The 23184-nt window shown below is 43.3% G+C and overlaps 1 protein-coding gene across 2 annotated transcripts in view; it reads right to left on the bottom strand.

The window, feature by feature from the left end:
• The window catches only part of LOC135520688 (ceramide synthase 2-like), a 47762-nt gene extending 25273 nt beyond the window's left edge, over nt 1-22489 (bottom strand). Inside the window, exons 1-2 of one of the 2 annotated variants that reach the window (XM_064946424.1) lie at nt 21905-22489; nt 480-653 (exon numbers count right to left, since the gene is read on the bottom strand). In XM_064946424.1, coding sequence (XP_064802496.1) covers nt 480-652 — 173 coding nt within the window. In that variant the 5' untranslated portion in view covers nt 653; nt 21905-22489. Of the gene's footprint in view, nt 1-479; nt 654-17172; nt 17278-21904 lie in introns of those variants that run through there. The other variant, XM_064946425.1, reaches the window with a different exon arrangement.
• Between the last annotated feature and the right edge of the window lie 695 nt (nt 22490-23184).

The following is a 23184-nucleotide window of genomic DNA, read 5'->3' as shown; positions in this document are numbered from 1 at the left end:
GACAGATGGGGGAAAGAGAAGAGGTATGAACATGTAGACAGATGGTGAAAGAGAAGAGTTATTAACATGTAGACAGATGAGGGAAAGAGAAGAGGTATTAACATGTAGACAGATGGTGAAAGAGAAGAGGTATAAACATGTAGACAGATGGGAGAAAGAGAAGAGGTATAAACATGTAGACAGATGGGGAAAGAGAAGAGGTATTAACATGTAGACAGATGGTGAAAGAGAAGAGGTATTAACATGTAGACAGATGAGGGAAAGAGAAGAGGTATTAACATGTAGACAGATGGGGAAAGAGAAGAGGTATGAACATGTAGACAGATGGGGGAAAAAGAAGAGGTATTAACATGTAGACAGATGGTGAAAGAGAAGAGGATTAATCTTATGAGTGGTGACAGCCAGACAGCCAGCCAAACAGACAGACAGCCAGCCAAACAGACAGACAGACGGACAGAAGAACAGATGGACAGACGTACCTCTCGAAGAACTGTCGTATTACGAGGAAGGCTAGGGCGATGGGTAGCACCACCCAAAGGTCGCTGGCCTTGGCGTAGACACGGCCATCTTTGTCCTCCAGGTCAGCCCAACCCAGCCCCTCAGGGAACCACAGCCGCTCATTCCAGAACCACTCGCTCAGACTGGACACCATACTGGGGAGAGCAGAGAGGACGGTTAATATACTGACATTTACACACACACACACACACACACACACACACACACCATGCTGCCTCAGAGGGATGGGAGAAAGGAGTGGTTACATCATCCTTTGTAGTTATTTGAATTGCCAGTTAATGAAAGGATGTGACCAGTTGTCCCATGTGTAGCCTACTTCCTGGTCTCTTTTATGACACAATGTCTGTCTAATCCTTCTCTATCTCATCCTAGCCAGACACAGGAAGAATGGAAGGAGTTAAAATCCCTAACTGAATGAATGTTTACTTATCCATTTCTCTCACCGCAGTTAAACAACAGGAACCATCCCAATCAGAGGAAATGTTCATACTTCAACAATCGTCTGAAGTCAGATCCATATTCTAATCTATACCATCTGTTGTGTAAACTCCACATAACACACATTGGGAGAAATCTGCAGGCCAATTGAATAGGAAAGATTGGCACCAACTAATTAGATGTAATGCCATTGTGCAAATCTTCCCCATTCAATTACAGATGTAGGATCTTCATTTGATAACCCTGTTGTAGGAGAACTGTCCTGCAATGCAGGAAATCTAAAACTTGTTGTGTATTTGAGATTTAAAAAGGCTTCTGAAGTTTGTAATTTCCATTTAGAAATTTCAGACTTAATATTCGTAAAATGTATCAATCCCTACAAAAATGTAAATTAATTATAATCTACATAATTATCACATTCATGTTGATGGAGAATTATTTTCCTGCTGTAGCAAACTGGCTCAAATTAAAGATGGAATCCAAAGGTCGCGGGCAACCTCATGCTGCCCCCACTTGTTGTGTTGTTTTCTCACTTTCAACGAAAACAAGGGGGTTGAGCCCTAAGCCACCTTGGACTAGCCTTCTCCCACCCACTCAAACGACCCTTGCTGCGCCATGGCTCTGGAGTGGAAGTGTCACGGCCGTCGTCGGAATGAGACCAAGGTGCAGCGTGGTGAACGTACATTTTCTTTTATTTGTTCAAATGTCACCAACAAAACAAGAAATAACAAAAACGACCGTGAAGCTTACCAGGGCTATAGTGCCCTTAACAAATGCAACTTTCCACAATGACAAAGGAAGAAAAAAAATGCTTCCTAAGTATGATTCCCAATCAGAGACAACGATAGACAGCTGTCCCTGATTGTGAACCATACACCAACCAAAACATAGAAATACAAAAACATAGAAATCAGAACATAGAATGCCCACCCAAATCACACCCTGACCAAACCAAATAGAGACATAAAAAGGCTCTCTAAGGTCAGGGCGTGACAGGAAGTCACTAGCTAGCTAACTTGTTTGCAGATAAATTGTTTTGGTTGCAGGGACAAAGTTTTCAGAAAATGTTGACAGCAACAAGCATCGTTCTCGGTTCTTGGATCTGAATAAACTTGATCCCAAAAGAGAAAAGCGAGAAAAAGACTGCTCATGACCTATCCAGAAACCTGATATACATTGGAATCAATTTTGAAAGGTGGAAGGGTATTGACGAAATGACCACCGGTCGCATGGACTGGTAGGTAAATGTTTGGTTGCGTTGCGTTTTTACCCTGCTAGCTACGTTAGATGATAACCTTAGTGTGTTCAATACTCAAGCTAGCTAGCACGTCTACTAGCTAACTAGCTAACCTCTGTATTCTGACTGTTTTGTAACGTTACACATTTTTTACAATAATTTATTTAAACTAGCTTACGTTAGCTAGCTAAAGCTAGATATGCAGATAGTTGACATGGAACACAGACCGTGAGCGATAGAAGGACAATCAATAAATCTGATCTAACTTAGTGGATATTCGTCAAATCCATCATGATTGATGTATTGTAACAGGCTAACACGGTGGTTAATAAAGTCTGATTTTATATACACTGCTCAAAAAAATAAAGGGAACACTAAAATAACACATCCTAGATCTGAATGAATTAAATATTCTTATTAAATACTTTTTTCTTTACATAGTTGAATGTGCTGACAACAAAATCACACAAATTATCAATGGGAATCAAATTTATCAACCCATGGAGGTCTGGATTTGGAGTCACACTCAAAATTAAAGTGGAAAACCACACTACAGGCTAATCCAACTTTTATGTAATGTCCTTAAAACAAGTCAAAATGAGGCTCAGTAGTGTGTGTGGCCTCCATGTGCCTGTATGACCTCCCTACAACGCCTGGGCATGCTCCTGATGAGGTGGCGGATGGTCTCCTGAGGGATCTCCTCCCAGACCTGGACAGTCTGTGGTGCAATGTGGCGTTGGTGGATGGAGCATGACATGAAGTCCCAGATGTGCTCAATTGGATTCCGGTCTGGGGAACGGGCGGGCCAGTCCATAGCATCAATGCCTTCCTCTTGCAGGAACTGCTGACACACTCCAGCCACATGAGGTCTAGCATTGTCTTGCATTAGGAGGCACCCAGGGCCAACCGCACCAGCATATGGTCTCACAAGGGGTCTGAGGATCTCATCTCGGTACCTACTGGCAGTCAGGCTACCTCTGGCGAGCACATGGAGGGCTGTGCGGCCCCCCAAAGAAATGCCACCCCACACCATGACTGACCCACCGCCAAACCGGTCATGCTGGAGGATGTTGCAGGCAGCAGAACGTTCTCCACGGCGTCTCCAGACTCTGTCACGTCTGTCACATGTGCTCAGTGTGAACCTGCTTTCATCTGTGAAGAGTACAGGGCGCCCGTGGCGAATTTGCCAATCTTGGTGTTCTCTGGCAAATGCCAAACGTCCTGCATGGTGTTGGGCTGTAAGCACAACCCCCACCTGTGGACGTCGGGCTCTCATACCACCCTCATGGAGTCTGTTTCTGACCATTTGAGCAGACACATGCACATTTGTGGCCTGCTGGAGGTCATTTTGCAGGGCTCTGGGCTCGCATTGATGTGCCATCCAGGATGAGCTGCACTACCTGAGCCACTTGTGTGGGTTGTAGACTCCGTCTCATGCTACCACTAGAGTGAAAGCACCGCCAGCATTCAAAAGTGACCAAAACATCAGCCAGGAAGCATTGGAACTGAGAAGTGGTCTGTGGTCACCACCTGCAGAACCACTCCTTTACATTTACATTTAAGTCATTTAGCAGACGCTCTTATCCAGAGCGACTTACATTTATTGGGGGTGTCTTGCGAATTGCCTATAATTTCCACAACAGCATGTGAAATGTATTGTCAATCAGTGTTGCTTCCTAAGTGGACAGTTTGATTTCACAGAAGTGTGATTGACTTGGAAGTACATTGTGTTGTTTAAGTGTTCCCTTTATTTTTTTGAGCAGTGTATTTGGCTGTTTTTACTGAATAATATTTAGAAGTAGTCCCTTTTCACGTTTTGAAGAAGTAACTGCTAAATGCTACATCTTTAAATCTAAATCCAACATCTTTAGGTTCGGGGCCTGGAGACTTGTCCTAACTAGTGGTCCACATACTATCAACACAACATTTAGGACCGAGACCTGCAGGCTCCTAACTAGTGGTCCACATACTATCAACAACATTTAGGACCGAGACCTGCAGGCTCCTAACTAGTGGTCCACATACTATCAACAACATTTATGGCCGAGACCTGCAGGCTCCTAACTAGTGGTCCACATAGTATCAACAACATTTAGGACCGAGACCTGCAGGCTCCTAACTAGTGGTCCACATACTATCAACAACATTTAGGACCGAGACCTGCAGGCTCCTAACTAGTGGTCAACATACTATCAACAACATTTAGGACCGAGACCTGCAGGCTCCTAACTAGTGGTCCACATACTATCAACATAACATTTAGGACCGAGACCTGCAGGCTCCTAACTAGTGGTCCACATACTATCAACAACATTTAGGACCGAGACCTGCAGGCTCCTAACTAGTGGTCAACATACTATCAACAACATTTAGGACCGAGACCTGCAGGCTCCTAACTAGTGGTCCACATACTATCAACATAACATTTAGCACCGAGACCTGCAGGCTCCTAACTAGTGGTCCACATAGTATCAACAACATTTAGGACCGAGACCTGCAGGCTCCTAACTAGTGGTCAACATACTATCAACATAACATTTAGGACCGAGACCTGCAGGCTCCTAACTAGTGGTCAACATACTATCAACAACATTTAGGAACAGACCTGCAGGCTCCTAACTAGTGGTCAACATACTATCAACATAACATTTAGGACCGAGACCTGCAGGCTCCTAACTAGTGGTCCACATACTATCAACATAACATTTAGGAACAGACCTGCAGGCTCCTAACTAGTGGTCAACATACTATCAACATAACATCTAGGACCGAGACCTGCAGGCTCCTAACTAGTGGTCCACATACTATCAACATAACATTTAGGAACAGACCTGCAGGCTCCTAACTAGTGGTCCACATACTATCAACATAACATTTAGGACCGAGACCTGCAGGCTCCTAACTAGTGGTCAACATACTATCAACAACATTTAGGACCGAGACCTGCAGGCTCCTAAGTAGTGGTCAACATACTATCAACAACATTTAGGACCGAGACCTGCAGGCTCCTAACTAGTGGTCAACATACTATCAACAACATTTAGGACCGAGACCTGCAGGCTCCTAACTAGTGGTCAACATACTATCAACATAACATTTAGGACCGAGACCTACAGGCTCCTAACTAGTGGTCAACATACTATCAACATAACATTTAGGACCGAGACCTGCAGGCCCCTAACTAGTGGTCCACATACTATCAACAACATTTAGGACCGAGACCTGCAGGCTCCTAACTAGTGGTCCACATACTATCAACATAACATTTAGGACCGAGACCTGCAGGCCCCTAACTAGTGGTCAACATACTATCAACAACATTTAGGACCGAGACCTGCAGGCTCCTAACTAGTGGTCAACATACTATCAACATAACATTTAGGACCGAGACCTGCAGGCTCCTAACTAGTGGTCCACATACTATCAACAACATTTAGGACCGAGACCTGTAGGCTCCTAACTAGTGGTCCACATAGTATCAACAACATTTAGGACCGAGACCTACAGGCTCCTAACTAGTGGTCAACATACTATCAACAACATTTAGGACCGAGACCTGCAGGCTCCTAACTAGTGGTCAACATACTATCAACAACATTTAGGACCGAGACCTGCAGGCCCCTAACTAGTGGTCAACATACTATCAACATAACATTTAGGACCGAGACCTGCAGGCCCCTAACTAGTGGTCCACATAGTATCAACAACATTTAGGACCGAGACCTGCAGGCTCCTAACTAGTGGTCAACATACTATCAACAACATTTAGGACCGAGACCTGCAGGCTCCTAACTAGTGGTCAACATACTATCAACATAACATTTAGGACCGAGACCTGCAGGCTCCTAACTAGTGGTCCACATAGTATCAACAACATTTAGGACCGAGACCTGCAGGCTCCTAACTAGTGGTCAACATACTATCAACAACATTTAGGACCGAGACCTGCAGGCTCCTAACTAGTGGTCAACATACTATCAACATAACATTTAGGACCGAGACCTGCAGGCTCCTAACTAGTGGTCAACATACTATCAACAACATTTAGGACCGAGACCTGCAGGCTCCTAACTAGTGGTCAACATACTATCAACAACATTTAGGACCGAGACCTGCAGGCTCCTAACTAGTGGTCAACATACTATCAACATAACATTTAGGACCGAGACCTGCAGGCCCCTAACTAGTGGTCCACATACTATCAACATAACATTTAGGACCGAGACCTACAGGCTCCTAACTAGTGGTCAACATACTATCAACATAATATTTAGGACCGAGACCTGCAGGCCCCTAACTAGTGGTCCACATACTATCAACATAACATTTAGGACCGAGACCTGCAGGCCCCTAACTAGTGGTCCACATACTATCAACATAACATTTAGGACCGAGACCTGCAGGCTCCTAACTAGTGGTCAACATACTATCAACAACATTTAGGACCGAGACCTGCAGGCTCCTAACTAGTGGTCAACATACTATCAACAACATTTAGGACCGAGACCTGCAGGCTCCTAACTAGTGGTCCACATACTATCAACAACATTTAGGAACAGACCTGCAGGCCCCTAACTAGTTGTCAACATACTATCAACAACATTTAGGACCGAGACCTGCAGGCTCCTAACTAGTTGTCAACATACTATCAACATAACATTTAGGACCGAGACCTGCAGGCTCCTAACTAGTGGTCCACATACTATCAACATAACATTTAGGACCGAGACCTGCAGGCTCCTAACTAGTGGTCCACATACTATCAACATAACATTTAGGACCGAGACCTGCAGGCCCCTAACTAGTGGTCAACATACTATCAACAACATTTAGGACCGAGACCTGCAGGCTCCTAACTAGTGGTCAACATACTATCAACAACATTTAGGACCGAGACCTGCAGGCCCCTAACTAGTGGTCAACATACTATCAACATAACATTTAGGACCGAGACCTACAGGCTCCTAACTAGTGGTCAACATACTATCAACATAATATTTAGGACCGAGACCTGCAGGCCCCTAACTAGTGGCCCACATACTATCAACATAACATTTAGGACCGAGACCTGCAGGCCCCTAACTAGTGGTCAGCATACTATCAACAACATTTAGGAACAGACCTGCAGGCCCCTAACTAGTGGTCAACATACTATCAACAACATTTAGGACCGAGACCTGCAGGCTCCTAACTAGTGGTCCACATACTATCAACAACATTTAGGACCGAGACCTGCAGGCTCCTAACTAGTGGTCAACATACTATCAACAACATTTAGGACCGAGACCTGCAGGCTCCTAACTAGTGGTCCACATACTATCAACATAACATTTAGGACCGAGACCTGCAGGCTCCTAACTAGTGGTCAACATACTATCAACATAACATTTAGGACCGAGACCTACAGGCTCCTAACTAGTGGTCCACATACTATCAACATAACATTTAGGACCGAGACCTGCAGGCTCCTAACTAGTGGTCAACATACTATCAACATAACATTTAGGACCGAGACCTGCAGGCTCCTAACTAGTGGTCAACATACTATCAACATAACATTTAGGACCGAGACCTGCAGGCTCCTAACTAGTGGTCAACATACTATCAACATAACATTTAGGACCGAGACCTGCAGGCCCCTAACTAGTGGTCAACATACTATCAACATAACATTTAGGACCGAGACCTGCAGGCCCCTAACTAGTGGTCAACATACTATCAACATAACATTTAGGACCGAGACCTGCAGGCTCCTAACTAGTGGTCCACATAGTATCAACAACATTTAGGACCGAGACCTGCAGGCTCCTAACTAGTGGTCCACATACTATCAACAACATTTAGGACCGAGACCTACAGGCTCCTAACTAGTGGTCAACATACTATCAACAACATTTAGGACCGAGACCTGCAGGCTCCTAACTAGTGGTCCACATAGTATCAACAACATTTAGGACCGAGACCTGCAGGCTCCTAACTAGTGGTCAACATACTATCAACAACATTTAGGACCGAGACCTGCAGGCCCCTAACTAGTGGTCCACATACTATCAACAACATTTAGGACCGAGACCTGCAGGCTCCTAACTAGTGGTCCACATACTATCAACATAACATTTAGGACCGAGACCTGCAGGCTCCTAACTAGTGGTCCACATACTATCAACAACATTTAGGACCGAGACCTGCAGGCCCCTAACTAGTGGTCCACATACTATCAACATAACATTTAGGACCGAGACCTGCAGGCTCCTAACTAGTGGTCAACATACTATCAACATAACATTTAGGACCGAGACCTGCAGGCTCCTAACTAGTGGTCAACATACTATCAACATAACATTTAGGACCGAGACCTGCAGGCTCCTAACTAGTGGTCCACATACTATCAACATAACATTTAGGACCGAGACCTGCAGGCTCCTAACTAGTGGTCCACATAGTATCAACAACATTTAGGACCGAGACCTGCAGGCTCCTAACTAGTGGTCCACATACTATCAACATAACATTTAGGACCGAGACCTGCAGGCTCCTAACTAGTGGTCAACATACTATCAACATAACATTTAGGACCGAGACCTGCAGGCTCCTAACTAGTGGTCCACATAGTATCAACAACATTTAGGACCGAGACCTGCAGGCCCCTAACTAGTGGTCAACATACTATCAACAACATTTAGGACTGAGACCTACAGGCCCCTAACTAGTGGTCAACATACTATCAACAACATTTAGGACCGAGACCTGCAGGCTCCTAACTAGTGGTCCACATACTATCAACATAACATTTAGGACCGAGACCTACAGGCTCCTAACTAGTGGTCCACATACTATCAACCCAACAGGTGTATGAGAGGCCCAGTGGCCCACAGAGGGGAAGTACAACTGAACATAAATCACTTCTTCATTCATCCACCACATGGACATGGTCACATGGACATGGCATAGCAATGCCTGTATACAGCCAGCAGAGGCGAAACACAGTTTCTTTTGTGTGCATATGTTTTCACCACGGCCTGTAGGTCCAGGTTACTGGCCCAACTGTTCTCTATACTGAGTATACAGTCTTTCCTGTGACATTATATGTCCATTGCGCTGCACACAATTTAAACAGTCTTGAATGATGTATGCCAAGGTATACCTGAGATAAGGCACTGTTGAGTTTGCAACACCACAACTCAAATGCCGGTTCACCAGTATTTACGAAATAACAAACAGCTTTTTTGTTCAAGCCCTCAAGAACTGTTGGCCGCTAAAGATGATAATCTGTTTGCATCTGCCAATTTATTGACTGTTAAGTATCCAGTCGTCCCGTCCCCAGAGCTTTCACTAGGCTACAGTTAATCTCTTTCTGTAACCAATTTATTGACTGTTAAGTATCCAGTCGTCCCGTCCCCAGAGCTTTCACTAGGCTACAGTTAATCTCTTTCTGTAACCAATTTATTGACTGTTAAGTATCCAGTCGTCCCGTCCCCAGAGCTTTCACTAGGCTACAGTTAATCTCTTTCTGTAACCAATTTATTGACTGTTAAGTATCCAGTCGTCCCGTCCCCAGAGCTTTCACTAGGCTACAGTTAATCTCTTTCCGTAACCAATTTATTGACTGTTAAGTATCCAGTCGTCCCGTCCCCAGAGCTTTCACTAGGCTACAGTTAATCTCTTTCCGTAACCTGTGGAGGCCGGCAATTAAGGAGAATCAGAGGCTAAATTAAAGATGTTGCAGAACTGCTGTATTTCAACTCTTCTGCCCAGTTCCCCTGATGTTGCTATGGCAATCAATATGTTTTTACCATCCCTGTAAAACTGTCACTTTTGTGGAGAGATCGTTTTCAAAACAAAAACTCCTTTAAAAAACTCCCTATGAAGCATTAGGCTCTCAGTCTCATATCGGGGCAGCAGGGTAGCCTAGTGGTTAGAGCGTTGGACTAGTAACCGGAAGGTTGCAAGTTCAAACTCTCGAGCTGACAAGGTACAAATCTGTTGTTCTGCCCCTGAACAGGCAGTTAACCCACTGTTCCTAAGCCATCATTGAAAATAAGAATTTGTTCTTAACTGACTTGCCTGGTAAAATAAAAAAATATTTGTTTTTAAACACCTAAGTAAGATCCACTCATTGCCCTAGCGCCTTCGTAGCTGTTACCACAGCATTTGTTGTTCACTGATATCCCAGTCTGGTCTCATAGACTAGACATAGTAAACATAAATCCAGAACACTAAAATGAGTATATGTTATATTTTGTATGCTTATGTAAGATATTAGGTTACTTAAAGCAAAAACGAAAGGAGGGTGGTTGTTAGGGGTGGGAATATAACGCAAACATCTAGCCACACGAACATCTAGAAACCCAAAGGTTGCGTGTTTCAATCTCAGACAACTTTAGCATTTTAGCTAATTGCCAACTTTGCAACTACTTTATAGCTCCTTTGCAACTAAACTCAGCAAAAAAAAAACATCATCTCACTGTCCACTGCATTTGTTTTCAGCAATCTTAACATTTGTAAATATTTGTATGAACATAACAAGATTCAACAACTGAGACATAAACTGAATAAGTTCCACAGACATGTGACTAACAGAAATGGAATAATGTGTCCCTGAACAAAGGGGGGGTCAAAATCAAAAGTCAAAGTCAGTATCTGGTGTGGCCACCAGCTGCATTAAGTACTGCAGTGCATCTCCTCCTCATGGACTGCACCAGATTTGCCAGTTCTTGGTGTGAGATGTTACCCTACTCTTCCACCAAGGCACCTGCAAGTTACCAGCAATTTCTGGGGGGAATGGCCCTAGCCCTCACCCTCTGATCCAACTGGTCCCAGATGTGCTCACTTAGTGGGATTGAGATCGGCCATGGCAGACCACTTTCCTGTCTTTCAGGAAATCACACACAGAATGAGAAGTATGGCTGGTGACATTGTCATGCTGGAGGGTCATGTCAGGATGAGCCAGCAGGAAGGGTACCACGAGAGAGGAGGATGTCTTCCCTGTAACGCACAGCATTGAGAACGCCTGCAATGACAACAAGCTCAGTCCGATGATGCTGTGACACACCGCCACAGACCATGACGGACCCTCCAAATCGATTCCGCTCCAGAGTACAGGCCTCAGTTTATTTTACCTTTATTTAACCAGGCAAGTCAGTTAAGAACAAATTCTTATTTTCAATGACGGCCTAGGAACAGTGGGTTAACTGCCTGTTCAGGGGCAGAACGACAGATTTGTACCTTGTCAACTCGGGGGTTTGAACTCGCAACCTTCCGGTTACTAGTCCAACGCTCTAACCACTAGGCTACCCTGCCGCCTCAGTGTTTTTGCCAGTCCTGTCTGGTCCAGCGACGGTGGGTTTGTGCCCATAGGCAACGTTGCTGCCGGAGATTTCTGTTGACGATCTTACTTACAACAGGCCTACAAGCCCTCAGTTCATCCTCTCTAACTATTGAGGACAATATGAGCACTGATGGAGGGATTGTGCGTTCCTGGTGTAACTCGAGCAGTTGTTGTTGCCATCCTGTACCTGTCCCGCAGGTGTGATGTTCGGATGTACCAATCCTGTGCAGGTGGTTACACGTGGTCTGCCACTACGAGGATGATCAGCTGTCCGTCCTGTCTCCCTGGAGTGCTGTCTTAGGCATCCCAGGTACATTGCAATTTATTTGCCCTGGCCACATCTGCAGTCCTCATGCCGCCTTGCAGCATGCATGAGGCACGTTCACGCAGATGAGCAATTCTTTTGATGTTTTTCAGTCAGTAGAAAGGCCTCTTTAGTGTGGTACATTTTCATAACTGTGACCTTAATTGCCTACCGTCTGTAAGCTGTTAGTGTCTTAAGGACCGTTCTACAGATGCATTTTCATTAATTGTTTATTATTCATTGAACGAGCATGGGAAACAGTGTTTAAACCCTTTACAATGAAGATCTGTGAAGTTATTTGGATTTTTACAAATGATCTTTAAAATGACATGTTCCTGAAAAAGGGATGTTTCTTTTTTTGCTGAGTTTATGGAGCATGTTAGCTAACCCTTCCCCTAACCCTTTCAGCCAAACCTTCCACTAAACCTAACCTTAACCGTGTTAGCCACCTAGCTAATGTTAATGAACATTTCTCCTTTGCCAAGATAATCCATCCACCTGACAGGTGTGGAATATCAAGTAGATGTTTAAAAAGCATGATCATTACACTAGTGCACCTTGTGCTGGGGACAATAAAAGGCCACTCTAAAATGTGCAGTTTTGTCAAACAACACAATGCCACAGATGTCTCAAATTTTGAGGGAGCGTGCAATTGGCATGCTGACTGCAGGAATGTCCACCAGAGCTGTTGTCAGAGAATGTAATGTTAATTGCTCTACCATAAGCTGCCTCCAACGTCGTTTTAGAGAATTTGGCTCACAACCGCAGACCATGTGTATAGCATCATGTAGGCGAGCGGTTTGCTGTGTCGCAAGGATCTATACACAATTCCTGGAAGCTGAAAATGTCCCAATTCTGGCCTGCATACTCAACAGACATGTCACCAATTGAGCATGTTTGGGATGCTCTGGATGGACGTGTACGACAGCGTGTTCCAGTTCCCGCCAATATCCAGCAACTTCTCACAGCCATTGAAGAGGACTGGGCCACAGGCCACAATTAACAGCCTGATCGGGAGATGTGTCGCGCTGCATGAGGCATATGGTGGTTAAGCTATCTGTGACCAACAGATGCATATCTGTATTCCCAGTCATGTGAAATAAAATCTTTGAGATTGTTGCATGTTGTCACGACTTCTGCCGAAGTCGTTGCCTCTCCTTGTTCGGGCAGTGCTCGGCGTTCGATGTCACCGGTCTTCTAGCCATCATTGATCCATTTTTCATTTTCCATTGGTTTTGTCTTGTCTTCCCACACACCTGTTTTCAATCCCATTCATTACCTGTTGTGTATTTAACCCTCTGTTTCCCCTCATGTCTTTGTCAGAGATTGTTTATTGTCAGTGTAGTGTTTGTTGTATAGGTGCGCGACGGGTCTTCGTACCCATATTTATTTATATTAATTTGTCTATTTAGTGTTATGGAGCATGTTACTTGGACTTTATTAAAAGACTCCATTTTACACTCCGTTTGACTCTCCTGCGCCTGACTTCCCTGCCACCTATACACATATGTCTGACACATGTTGTGTTTTTATATTTTTGTTCTACACCTGCATTGCTTGCTGTTTGGGGTTTTAGGCTGGGTTTCTGAGATATCAGCTGATGTACGAAGGGCTATATAAAATAAATGTGATTTGATATAAATGGAGTGTTTGGATTTACGTACAGAATAATACAAAATGCTCTGAGACCACGTTGCATGATGATATCACCTTACTTTCAATCAGTTATTTTATTATTTTTCAAGGCCTGAGGCACTTCTTCAGTTACAGTGCCTTGCGAAAGTATTCGGACCCCTTGAACTTTGCGACCTTTTGCCACATTTCAGGCTTCAAACATAAAGATATAAAACTGTATTTTTTTGTGAAGAATCAACAACAAGTGGGACACAATCATGAAGTGGAACGACATTTATTGGATATTTCAAACTTTTTTAACAAATCAAAAACTGAAAAATTGGGCATGCAAAATTATTCAGCCCCTTTACTTTCAGTGCAGCAAACTCTCTCCAGAAGTTCAGTGAGGATCTCTGAATGATCCAATGTTGACCTAAATGACTAATGATAATAAATACAATCCACCTGTGTGTAATCAAGTCTCCGTATAAATGCACCTGCACTGTGATAGTCTCAGAGGTCCGTTAAAAGCGCAGAGAGCATCATGAAGAACAAGGAACACACCAGGCAGGTCCGAGATACTGTTGTGAAGAAGTTTAAAGCCGGATTTGGATACAAAAAGATTTCCCAAGCTTTAAACATCCCAAGGAGCACTGTGCAAGCGATAATATTGAAATGGAAGGAGTATCAGACCACTGCAAATCTACCAAGACCTGGCCGTCCCTCTAAACTTTCAGCTCATGCAAGGAGAAGACTGATCAGAGATGCAGCCAAGAGGCCCATGATCACTCTGGATGAACTGCAGAGATCTACAGCTGAGGTGGGAGACTCTGTCCATAGGACAACAATCAGTCGTATATTGCACAAATCTGGCCTTTATGGAAGAGTGGCAAGAAGAAAGCAATTTCTTAAAGATATCCATAAAAGGTGTCGTTTAAAGTTTGCCACAAGCCACCTGGGAGACACACCAAACATGTGGAAGAAGGTGCTCTGGTCAGATGAAACCAAAATTGAACTTTTTGGCAACAATGCAAAACGTTATGTTTGGCGTAAAAGCAACACAGCTCATCACTCTGAACACACCATCCCCACTGTCAAACATGGTGGTGGCAGCATCATGGTTTGGGCCTGCTTTTCTTCAGCAGGGACAGGGAAGATGGTTAAAATTGATGGGAAGATGGATGGAGCCAAATACAGGACCATTCTGGAAGAAAACCTGATGGAGTCTGCAAAAGACCTGAGACTGGGACGGAGATTTGTCTTCCAACAAGACAATGATCCAAAACATAAAGCAAAATCTACAATGGAATGGTTCAAAAATAAACATATCCAGGTGTTAGAATGGCCAAGTCAAAGTCCAGACCTGAATCCAATCGAGAATCTGTGGAAAGAACTGAAAACTGCTGTTCACAAATGCTCTCCATCCAACCTCACTGAGCTCGAGCTGTTTTGCAAGGAGGAATGGGAAAAAAATGTCAGTCTCTCGATGTGCAAAACTGATAGAGACATACCCCAAGCGACTTACAGCTGTAATCGCAGCAAAAGGTGGCGCTACAAAGTATTAACTTAAGGGGGCTGAATAATTTTGCACGCCCAATTTTTCAGTTTTTGATTTGTTAAAAAGGTTTGAAATATCCAATAAATGTCGTTCCACTTCATGATTGTGTCCCACTTGTTGTTGATTCTTCACAAAAAAATACAGTTTTATATCTTTATGTTTGAAGCCTGAAATGTGGCAAAAGGTCGCAAAGTTCAAGGGGGCCGAATACTTTCGCAAGGCACTGTACATTCCTGAAGCCCAAGAAACAAACACTTGGCTTCCTGATTTATGACAGGCGCTTCGTGGTTTCAGAGAGAGAAAAGTAGAGAGAAGCTTTACTTTGACTGTGATTTGGGTGTGGTAGGATGGGGACGGGAGTTGAGTGGGGGACAGTATGAATCATGGCTGAATTTTTTGCTGTGAATCATCTACCTGTGCTGAGTCAGAATGTCCTCCCACACACCACTCAACCCTGCTCCCTCAACCCAGCACCTAAACCACTACCCTAATCCTCTCTGACGCCACCCTCCTACTCCCTACCCAACCCACTCCCCCGATTCTCCTCAGCCCCCAAACCCCTCCCCTATCCACTCCCCCACCCTGATCCCTTTAGGACTTGCCTCATTGAGTAGGTTCCCTCCCCAGCTGACGGAAGCTCTGAGAGGCAGAGCGAGGCCTCCCTCCTTCCTTCCCTGCCTAACATTACTCCCAGACCCAGACACAGAGCAGGCCTGCCTCCCTCCTTCCCTCCCTGCCTAACATTACTCCCAGACCCAGACACAGAGCAGGCCTGCCTCCCTCCTTCCTTCCCTGCCTAACATTACTCCCAGACCCAGACACAGAGCAGGCCTGCCTCCCTCCTTCCCTCCCTGCCTAACATTACTCCCAGACCCAGACACAGAGCAGGCCTGCCTCCCTCCTTCCCTCCCTGCCTAACATTACTCCCAGACCCAGACACAGAGCAGGCCTGGCTCTCTTTCAACTATGCAGCTGGATTTACGCACACATTAAAGACTGATATACAGCCAGGGAAGGGAGTGCCGCTGACACCCAACGGTAGCATACACTGAGATGAACTGGGCTCTTCACATTGGTTAACATTGAAACGGATAGGAGCTACCGGCTAATACAGAACTGACCCTTTGAGCTTCAATAAAAATGTTAGCTAACGCTGCGCTAGCTTTGGATAGCTTAGGTTACGTAGGCGTGGATCCCCATACACCAGGCACACTAACAAGACAGTAAATTAAATTACAACACTAGTTTACGTCTACAGAAGCCTTCCCTTCTCACACACACTCTCCCCTGAAACACTGTCATTGTTCAGTTAATTCCACATCATAGCAGGTTACTCATCAACATCAGACATTTCCTGTCACAACTCAGAGAGAGTGCATCTCAATTGTCTTCCCCTCCTCATCTCCTTTCCTTCATCAGGGGTGTATCTCAATACTCTAAAATGCCTTCCTCTCGTCATCTCATCTCCTCTGTCAGCACTGATCTGATAGAAGCGGACAGGACAGCTGGACCTCTGCTATAAAGCTTCCAGCTATCCAGTCTATTGAGATCAGTGCAGGTGATGTTAAAAACAAGAAGTGGTGAGATTGGCACATCAACATGTGTCTAAAGTAGTTTCTCAAACGTGGGCTATAGGATGCAGGTTTTGGCAAAACCCTGCACCCTGTTGTAGAAACACTGCAAGGTTGATGACACTGAGTCCTGGGGGTTACTGCTGCATTAGTGCTTTTGTTTCATCCGTCACTCCTCTGCAGCATAGCATTCCTGCTAGCATCATGGGATTACTGATACAAAATCATCCTGCTGAACTCAGAGGCAGGGAGGAAGGGAGGGAGGGTCCATGTATTCACTGCACAGACAGGAGGCGGGGGGGGGGGGGCTGGACAGGTGAATAACCCTGTTGACTTTCTGTGAGCACACGAGCAGAGACATTGAACTCTTCTACTTTCCATGCCTTTAGGGCACATCACCCAGATTGCTTGCTATTCTAGAAATGTAGTACGGAACTCTGTAAAATGCTTTTGAAGATCAGAACACTAACGAGCAGATGTTCCCCTTAGCAAAGAGGAGGGTAGGACACAGTACATTGCTTACAACTACCGCACACTCCTAAGAAAAATTCCAAATGCCCTAGACAATTTCATTCTCACAGACAATTCTTAAAAGCAACATACATTGTAGATATAGAAATTCCTCTGTCCTACTGTGTTTTAGGCAGTTGATTCTTGTATAGGTGAGTCTTCTAGGCAGAGTTAACCACAACAGCACAGATACAGGGATCTTCCCTGCTACAAAACAGAGCGACAGAGCAGTCCAAAGATCATAACACATCACACACAGCAGAATAGCAATAAAGCCGGACTCACTTCCCTGTGTGATAACCATTGGTCCCAACTCAGAATATCATGTGGACCTAAAGCAGCCGTACCTGCAGTAAACAGAGTAGGCCTGGGGGTTTCAGTATGCTAACGTATGGTCTAGAGGTCTCTCCATGGGAGGACTCACAGATTTCATTCAGATAAACATTAGAAACATGGTGGTGACATTTCAGTCAATACCAGTGTTCTTGAGTCTAAGAGCGTCTGTTTGTGTGTGTGTGTGTGTGTGTGTGTGTGTGTGCGCATCGCAACAGATCAAAGAAAAAAACTTTTTCAGGTCAGCCAGAGGATCCAGCCTGCTTCAGCACTTTTCCTGACAGAAGCCCAACTCCCCTTCCTATTGGCTGACAGGATCATGTGACTGGACTCTGGCCATTTTTCTGAGCCAATCAGACGGAGGATGTCTCTCTGGCTGGATGGGAGAGTGGAAGTGCCATCTCTCTTCCTCCCTCTGTTTCTGTGGGGCTGTCTGACAGGAGAATGTGAGTCATAACGCATATAATACATCCTCTGGCACACAGAGATGACCAGGATAGAGTAGAGAAGTGTGGAGCAATATATATATATATATATATATATAAATAAGAGAGAGAGAGAGACCTGTCTAGTTTCAGTGACCTTAATTGTAATTTGAGATCAGCGTTCATAACTGAGACTACCATGTTGTAAATCATGCTTCCAGTCAATGGGAGGTTTGCGTGACAGGCAGACCTCAAATTAGGATTTGGCCTACTGAGATAAAATCTATTGAATAAGATAGACTTTGTCCAACAGTGGATCTAAATTATGTCAGGTTAAATGATTTAGAGTCAGTGTAATTTCAACATAAAGTAATATAATCCACAACCAGATTAAAGTCCACATTCTGGTTTGGTTAATCTCAAACTAGAAATGGGATTTCATGACCTCGGATTAGAAGGTTTAGAGATCCAGAGCGTGACCCTCTGTATCCTCACCAGTCACACACTGATGTTATATTATTATGACTAAACATTCACCTTTTTTTACCTTTATTTAACCAGGCAAGTCAGTTAAGAACAAATTCTTCATTTCAATGACGGCCTAGGAACAGTGGGTTAACTGCCTTGTTCAGGGGCAGAACGACAGATTTGTGCCTTGTCAGCTCGGGGATTTGAACTTGCAACCTTCCGGTTACTAGTCCAACTAGGACTAGTAGGCTACCCTGCCGCCCCTTTAATGCAGGTCATGCCTGCAACATTTTTAACAGCAATATTCTGTTCTGTCTGTCTCCTTCTCCAACTGGCAGAGGGAGAGGATGTTGGACTGTACTCCTTGCTGTGACACTGTAAAAGAGCACTTTACTGAAATTAGAGGGCCACACACAGACAGACATGCAATAAAATGTACACATAAAAACTACAAGTGATTGAAGGAGTAAAGCCTAATGGATAGATGCAGGGTAGAGAGTTGGGACTCAGATCTTTGATGTGTTTACAGTCAGCTATTGATCCATCAGTGTGTTTAAGATCAGTGACACCATGCTGTCTGTGTGACATCACCATGCTGTCTGTGTGACATCACCATGCTGTCTGTGTGACATCACCATGCTGTCTGTGTGACATCACCATGCTGTCTGTGTGACATCACCATGCTGTCTGTGTGACATCACCATGCTGTCTGTGTGACATCACCATGCTGTCTGTGTGACATCACCATGCTGTCTGTGTGACATCATCATGCTGTCTGTGTGACATCATCATGCTGTCTGAGTGAGCACCTTACTTTTTACCTGTTATTTTTAATAAGGATGCATTTGACAGTCAAAAGTTCAAGATATAGTTTAAAATATAAATTATGAGGTGTGATCTTATTCATTGCTACATGCCACTCCATATGCTTCCCATTCCTGGTTTACCACTTTTACATTCGCTTTTGTACACCTGCTTCAAACAGCTGAAAATTCTATATTTTGGGTTATTGAAAATGTATTTATTTCACAGTGGTTTGGATTGTGAAATGATTATCTACGCTTGTTTTGTCACATGAACTGAAATTAGGCAAAGTATTACAATTTTAGCAACCAGGAAATGGCTGCGATTTCTGCATATTATACGTTTAAGCTTTTTTTATTTTACAATTTGTCAGAAGGACCCAAACACAATATACCTTATTCAAAACATCTATGAACTCGGAAATCTCAGACTTCCGAGAGTTCAAAACAACTGATAACTCGGAAAAAAAAACAAGCTCCCACTCTGAAAAATAACCCAACTCCGAATTCCAACTCAGGAACTCGGACCACTTTCTAGAACTCCGACTTTTTGACCTGAAGATCACCGACGTCATGATTTGACTACATATTTTTCCGAGTTCACAATTTTCTCATCATATATGGAACAGTGTTTGGGTCTTTGCGTGTCAAAAAGATACATGTCAAATAACACTATTTGACACATTAAATAAGCTTTAATTTGACACGTCAAATAACACAATTCTATTATAGAATGTTGTGTGTGCTGAATTTGCACGTGTAAGCCAAACGCCACCACTACTGTCAGTAGCACTGTCAAAGCTGTACATAAAAAGTCTGCAAACAAGCACACACCGGCCACGAACGATATGTTTACAATCCTGCTTTAATTATAAGGCATTATTTGTTCGACAGCAACTTCTAGGGTAGCTAGCTAGCTTTAACTTGGTACCTAGCTAGCACCAATACAACCTGCCTGAAAACAATGATCAGTCGAAACTGCAGTCATTTTCATTATTCTTGGCAGTGATTTAGGAATCCTTACGAGTAAGTATTAGCTAAGTAGTCAGTAGTTGTTCGCCTATTGAAATTGAACTTCGGTTCATGGAAATAAATAGCTAGCCAGCTACTTAACTCTGTTGCCCAAAACTAACGTTATAAGCAGCCAGCGAGCTTCATCAGAGGTCCAGCTGTCCTGTCCACTTCTATCAGATCAGTGCTAATCAAATGGCTACCCAGATTATTTGCGTTGCCCCCACCCCCCACGCTGCTGCTACTCTCTGTTATTATCTATGCATAGGCACTTAAATAACTCTTACCTACATGTACATAATTACCTCAATTACTTCGACACCGGTGCCCCCCGCACATTAACTATGTACCGGTATCCCCTGTATATAGCCCGGCTATTTTTATTTACTGCTGCTCTTTAATTTGTTGTTATTCTTATCTCTTACCTTTTGGGGGATTTTCTTAAAACTGCATTGTTGGTTAAGGGCTTGAAAGTAAGCATTTCACTGTAAGGTCTACTACACCTGTTGTATTCGGCGCATGTGACAAATAACATTTGATTTGATTTGCTGACAGAGGTGTGATGCTTGACTGGAACGATTATGTGTTGTGAAGCTAGCCACAATAAGGATTAGGCACAATAGTGGAATTTACGGGTTGCCTTAAATAAAAGTACCTATTTGAAAGTGATGCAGAAGGTTACTGGTGGAATCATGCCATATTTAGACTAGAGCATGTTAAACAAAGTTGGAATGTGAAGCAATGAAATGGGGTATCAGTCTACTCGGTGCCACCCAGAGAACAGTGAAATAAGTATGCCCCCAATGCAATGCTAAAGTCTAATATATCCAGTGTAATTTCAACGTTTTTTTAAATGTACAAATTATAATCATTTATTTTATTTTCTATAACAACATTCCAAACTTTAGCATGATCTATTTAACTATGGCATAATTGACAGCGATTTGCGTCACTGTGAATGACATACTTTTATTTTGAAGGCTAACCTCAAAGTCCTATATTGTGGCTAATCCTTATTGTGGCTAGTTTCACATAGATGGGTCCGTCCACCATTAATCAAATAAAAGCTGTTATAAATTAGGGTCTAACTATAGCTAATGAAACAGATGATGTCGTTTTGCTACGTTTTTGGGGAAGAACATTGTTTGCATCCATCAGCTAGCTAGCTTTTTTTATGACCAGCGTTGTAGGTGCGCGAGACAACTTTACCAGCATCATAGCATACGTGTCGGTGAATCGTTATGATATATGACATACGATAGTGTAATCAATGTGAAATACCTACATAAAAGCTTTATGAACGCGTTAAATGATTATGTGACGTGCAGTCATATTCAGGTCCAACAAGCTTATTTGACACATCAAATAGTGTTATTTGAAGTGTAGTTTTTTTTTACATGAAAAGACCCAAACGGCGTTCCTTAATCATAGGATAAACATACATGGCTTGCGTAATGACGCGTGTCCAAGTGATCGCGCTTCATTGTGGGCTGCATGCCTAGATAACCGAAAGGTTAGCGCAGCCACAAAGTCAAAATTGGCTATTGTAGAAAATCATTTAAAAAATAAGCATTTTGTTAGTAATTTAATGTTAGGGTTAGGCATAAGGTTAGCCGTGTGGTTAAAATTAGGGTTGCGGGTAGGATTAGGTTGAAAACCTTCAACACTTGAACAGACAGAGTACTTACTGGCTATTGTAGAAACACTGCATATTCAGACGAAACCGTTATTCAGTTTATACCACAATAACAGTCGTATTGATGTGATTGAGATAACGGTACTTACTTTGGTCCCAATCCCCTCTCACTGAGGTCCAATGCGATGTATGAGACTTTGGGTTAGAGCCCACGGAACAGACAGCGGTAGCCTATATGCAATTTTCAGAAAGTTCGACCGCTGAGCAGAAAATCAATCCACCCGGAGAAAGTATAGCTCCGTCCTGTTGAATATATTCTGCCTGCTGCGCCCGTGACGGCCCGGGTGTCTCGTTGTTTTAGATTAGGGTCCGACTTTACCACTTCCGCCGTTTATCCACATCTTTCCATCCAGTCAAAAACAATTTTAATAGAAAGAAGAATTGAGATAAAAAGAAAGAGTAGGTGGGAGAAGTTGCGAGACGAGTAAAGGCGGGGTTTCTTTCTGTGTCGATGGATATCCGCTCTGATTGTCCTGGATAAATCTAAACTACAAACTAGGATAATTTATCTTTCGTTGTGTCCCATGTATTCTTTCTCTTCTCTCTGGGGGACAGGGTGGTTGGCCGGGAATAGGCGTATACCAGCCGAGCTGCTGCGTCTGGAGAACGGACCGCGAGAGGGGTGAGACTAGGAGTGAAATAGAAAACAACTGAGAGGAAGAGTCACAGATGACGTTTAGGCACACGAGAACACTTGGCTGACACACACACATCCGCATTTTGTTTCCGGCCCCAATAAACACTTTTACCCTTCTCTCCATAATAATGGTGCGATTAAGGCTATTTACATTACCAACTCTTAGAGCGTAAACGACCAAAAAATACAATATAGGCTAACCTAAAAAAATACAATATAGGCTAACCTAAAAAAATACAATATGTGCTAACCCCAAAAAAACAATATAGGCTAACCTAAAAAATACAATATAGGCTAACCTAAAAAATACAATATAGGCTAACCTAAAAAAACAATATAGGCTAACCTAAAAATACAATATAGACTAACCTAAAAAATACAATATAGGCTAACCTAAAAAATACAATACAGGCTAACCTAAAAAAAAATACAATATAGGCTAACCTAAAAAATACAATATAGGCTAACCTAAAAAATACAATACAGGCTAACCTAAAAAAATACAATATAGGCTAACCTAAAAAATACAATATAGGCTAACCTAAAAAATACAATATAGGCTAACCTAAAAAAACAATATAGGCTAACCTAAAAATACAATATAGACTAACCTAAAAAATACAATATAGGCTAACCTAAAAAATACAATATAGGCTAACCTAAAAAATACAATACAGGCTAACCTAAAAAAAATACAATATAGGCTAACCTAAAAAATACAATATAGGCTAA

The sequence above is a fragment of the Oncorhynchus masou genome, chromosome 29 (assembly GCF_036934945.1).
Source record: "Oncorhynchus masou masou isolate Uvic2021 chromosome 29, UVic_Omas_1.1, whole genome shotgun sequence".
Taxonomy (NCBI): domain Eukaryota; kingdom Metazoa; phylum Chordata; class Actinopteri; order Salmoniformes; family Salmonidae; genus Oncorhynchus; species Oncorhynchus masou.
This window is presented reverse-complemented; position numbering and strand designations above follow the sequence as displayed.